The sequence below is a fragment of the Staurois parvus genome, unplaced genomic scaffold (assembly GCF_062004578.1).
Source record: "Staurois parvus isolate SC_StPar_1 unplaced genomic scaffold, SC_StPar_1.0 ptg000070l, whole genome shotgun sequence".
In the NCBI taxonomy this organism is placed as follows: Eukaryota; Metazoa; Chordata; class Amphibia; order Anura; family Ranidae; genus Staurois; species Staurois parvus.
In genome coordinates, this window is record NW_028317866.1 from 787,379 (window position 1) to 790,226 (window position 2,848).

The window sequence follows — 2,848 nt, forward strand, 5'->3', positions numbered from 1 at the left end:
GACGTTCAGGGCTGCTGTGTCCAAAGCGACTGCTCAGAGCAGGTAAGTATAAAAGCTTTACAACCACGTCAAAGCAGCAGTAAACTCTATTTTTCAAGTTGTATCTTTAGGTAATCTTACAATCAGGCTTACCTAAAAGGTACATTGAACATCTAAACGTGTACAGTTTAGGAGATATTCACATCAGCAACAGTTGGTAACGTCACCCATGCATGCGCAGTGACACTCTGCATTCAGGGCATACAGTATGCCGTAGAATGCAGAGCACCATGCTATTGGCGGGGTGCCCGCATGCATGTGTTGGAGTGGTAATTAGGGATGTGCCAATATATTAGCAGCCAAAACTGATCAGCGGAAGGCAGTGTTAAAGTCAATTTGCCAATAGGAAAAAAAGCTGCTGATAATGGTGTCGATACATGCAAAGTCTCATCTCATAGGCTTTCATGCAAAAATGCCCGCTAGTGACTTCAATGCAAAATCACATCTCATAGACTTTCATGCAAAGTCGTGTCACTATTGACTTTAATGCAAAAACGCCCCCTAGTGGCATCAATGCACAATCGCGTCCCCATTGACTTCAATGCAAAAACGCTCCCTAGTGACATTTCCGTGTTCGGCCAAGTGCATCCTGAATTTTCTGTTTCAGCAGAATTTTCATTTCTGTGCACCACTAGATGTCATCGCAGCCCCAGCCACTGAAAGAGCTTAAGCCCACGAACATGGAAGGAAGACTTGGTGAAGATGGAAGCACCAGGGAGCTGTGACAGCGACCACTTTAAAAAGATACAATAATACCTCAGTTTAAGAATGCCTCGGTTAAAGTAATTTTCGGTTTACAAATGAAAATCCACTGAAAACAATGCCTCGGTTTACAAATTTTGTATGAATTTTTTTCGCAATACGAAGTGTATGTCCGAGCTGATTTTTACATGCAATTGCTTTTTTTTCTTCACTATAGCTCACAGAATTAGCTGTCACTTTCCCCAAAGTTAACGGAAATGTTGTTTCTTTTAAGAAACTAAAAAGAAACATTGTTTGCCCCCCCCCCCTTTCCTGACCTGCCAGGCTGCATACTCTGAAAAGGGTCTGGTATGGATTTTGGCGAGGACCCCCACGCCATTTTGTTTTAAATTTTGGCGTGGGAGTTCCCCTCAAAATCCATACCAGACACGAAGGGCTTGGTATGTATGGGAAGGGGGACCCCACGCAGTTTTTTAAATTATTTTTTTAATTGCTGGCAATTCTTTTACATTCAGCTGTCAGTGGGGAACCCCGCTGACAGCTGAAACATTAACACATGGTTGTCACTACTAAAATGCTGCATGACTTCATAAAATAACTCATGCAGTATTTATTAGTGTTTACTTTTTTCTGATCTCCGGAACAGATTAATTGGTTTTCAATGCATTCCTATGGGAAACGGTGTTTCAGTTTAAGAATTTTTTGCTATAAGAAAAGTCCTGCAAATGAATTAAATTCTTAAACCAAGGTATTACTGTATATATATATATATATATATTTTTTTTTTGTATCATAATTAAATTTCAATCCAATTCTGCATCTGTCACCCCCTCCCCCCAGCTCTAAAGCCGAAAACTGAGTGATCAGACACAGCACTGATCACTCAGTTCTCCTCCTCCACTCTGACTGTCAGCCACCTGCTCTCTGCTCTGCCCCTCCAGTGCTCACTGGAGTGCTGGGCTGTGCAGAGGGCCGAGCCAGGTGCTGATCCATGCTCCTTGGTGGATCCCAACTTTAAAGTCACAATCTTTCCCCAGTCTGGACCAGCTAAGTGACGTCAGCCAACAGTAAACTTTAGCCCACTGTCGGCTGAATATGGGTCACAGAAGTGCAGAACAGCAGCTTTTGCTGTACTTCTGCTTTAAAGCGGAATGACACTGCATCTGAACACCACAAACCAAATGCTATTTCATTTATTTTTAATGCTGAAGACAAACTTCCCCATCCATCCATATCCCCATACATTATTTTGCTGGTAAATCACTTTGAAAACCCCCCCTAGCATTTCTGGCCGTTGGCATCTTGAGTAAGGGCAAATGACTCATGTAGCATTTACTTCCTGGAATCCATCTGTCCATAGCTCAGGCACACATGCAGGAGGGTGTGTTTAGCTGAGAAACCCCCATCCTCCACTCCTGACGACTCCAGGGATGTATGTCATCATTTGTCTAGGCATGGAAACCAGGAAGTAACTGAAGAAATGTAAATAAAAAGTTTAAAACAAGTAAATCTGATATACTTTCCAATCTATTTACTAATGCTAGCAGCATAAGGATTCCAATAGTCAGTGTTGACTGAAAGAGTGAGGATCCACTTTAAGGTCTGTATATAACATTTACAGACTGGAGATGGATGGTACTTTAAAAGCAACAAGAAAGCCTGCTGTTCACACTGCTCTCATATAAGCTGAAGCCTGTGTGAAACAGGACTGAGCATTTTACAGTCAGAACCGACCACTGCCATGGCAGGACCCTGGGATGAGGATGATGGTGGTGGTTACCTTGACAATCCCTTGCATCTTGTCGTGCAGCCCTCGGAACTCATCTAGCGGCAGATCAGGGTACAGCTCCCTCTTCAGCAACTCCTCATTGATCTCCGAGTTCCCATAATACCTGCTCTGAGCGATCCCATTCAACAAACCACTCAAAGATTTGACGTTCTCTGCATCAGCCATGACAGCTACAAGTCCACGTGATTCTGCCATACCTCACGTGACCTCACAGGCGGCGCTGACAGACACACCCGCCGCCATGTTTATGGTGGGCAAAGCAAAGCTTGGGCGTGCTGGAAGGCGTCTGAACGTCATCACGCAATGTAGAGGCTCTCT

At 43.8% G+C, this 2,848-nt stretch overlaps 1 protein-coding gene across 2 annotated transcripts in view; it reads right to left on the bottom strand.

Moving 5' to 3' along the window:
* Positions 1-2,751, bottom strand: part of COMMD1 (copper metabolism domain containing 1) — a 231,951-nt gene extending 229,200 nt beyond the window's left edge. The window contains exon 1 of one of the 2 annotated variants that reach the window (XM_089669179.1): positions 2,522-2,751. In XM_089669179.1, coding sequence (XP_089525305.1) covers positions 2,522-2,725 — 204 coding nt within the window. In that variant the 5' untranslated portion in view covers positions 2,726-2,751. The remainder of the gene's footprint in view (positions 1-2,521) is intronic. The other variant, XM_089669180.1, reaches the window with a different exon arrangement.
* Between the last annotated feature and the right edge of the window lie 97 nt (positions 2,752-2,848).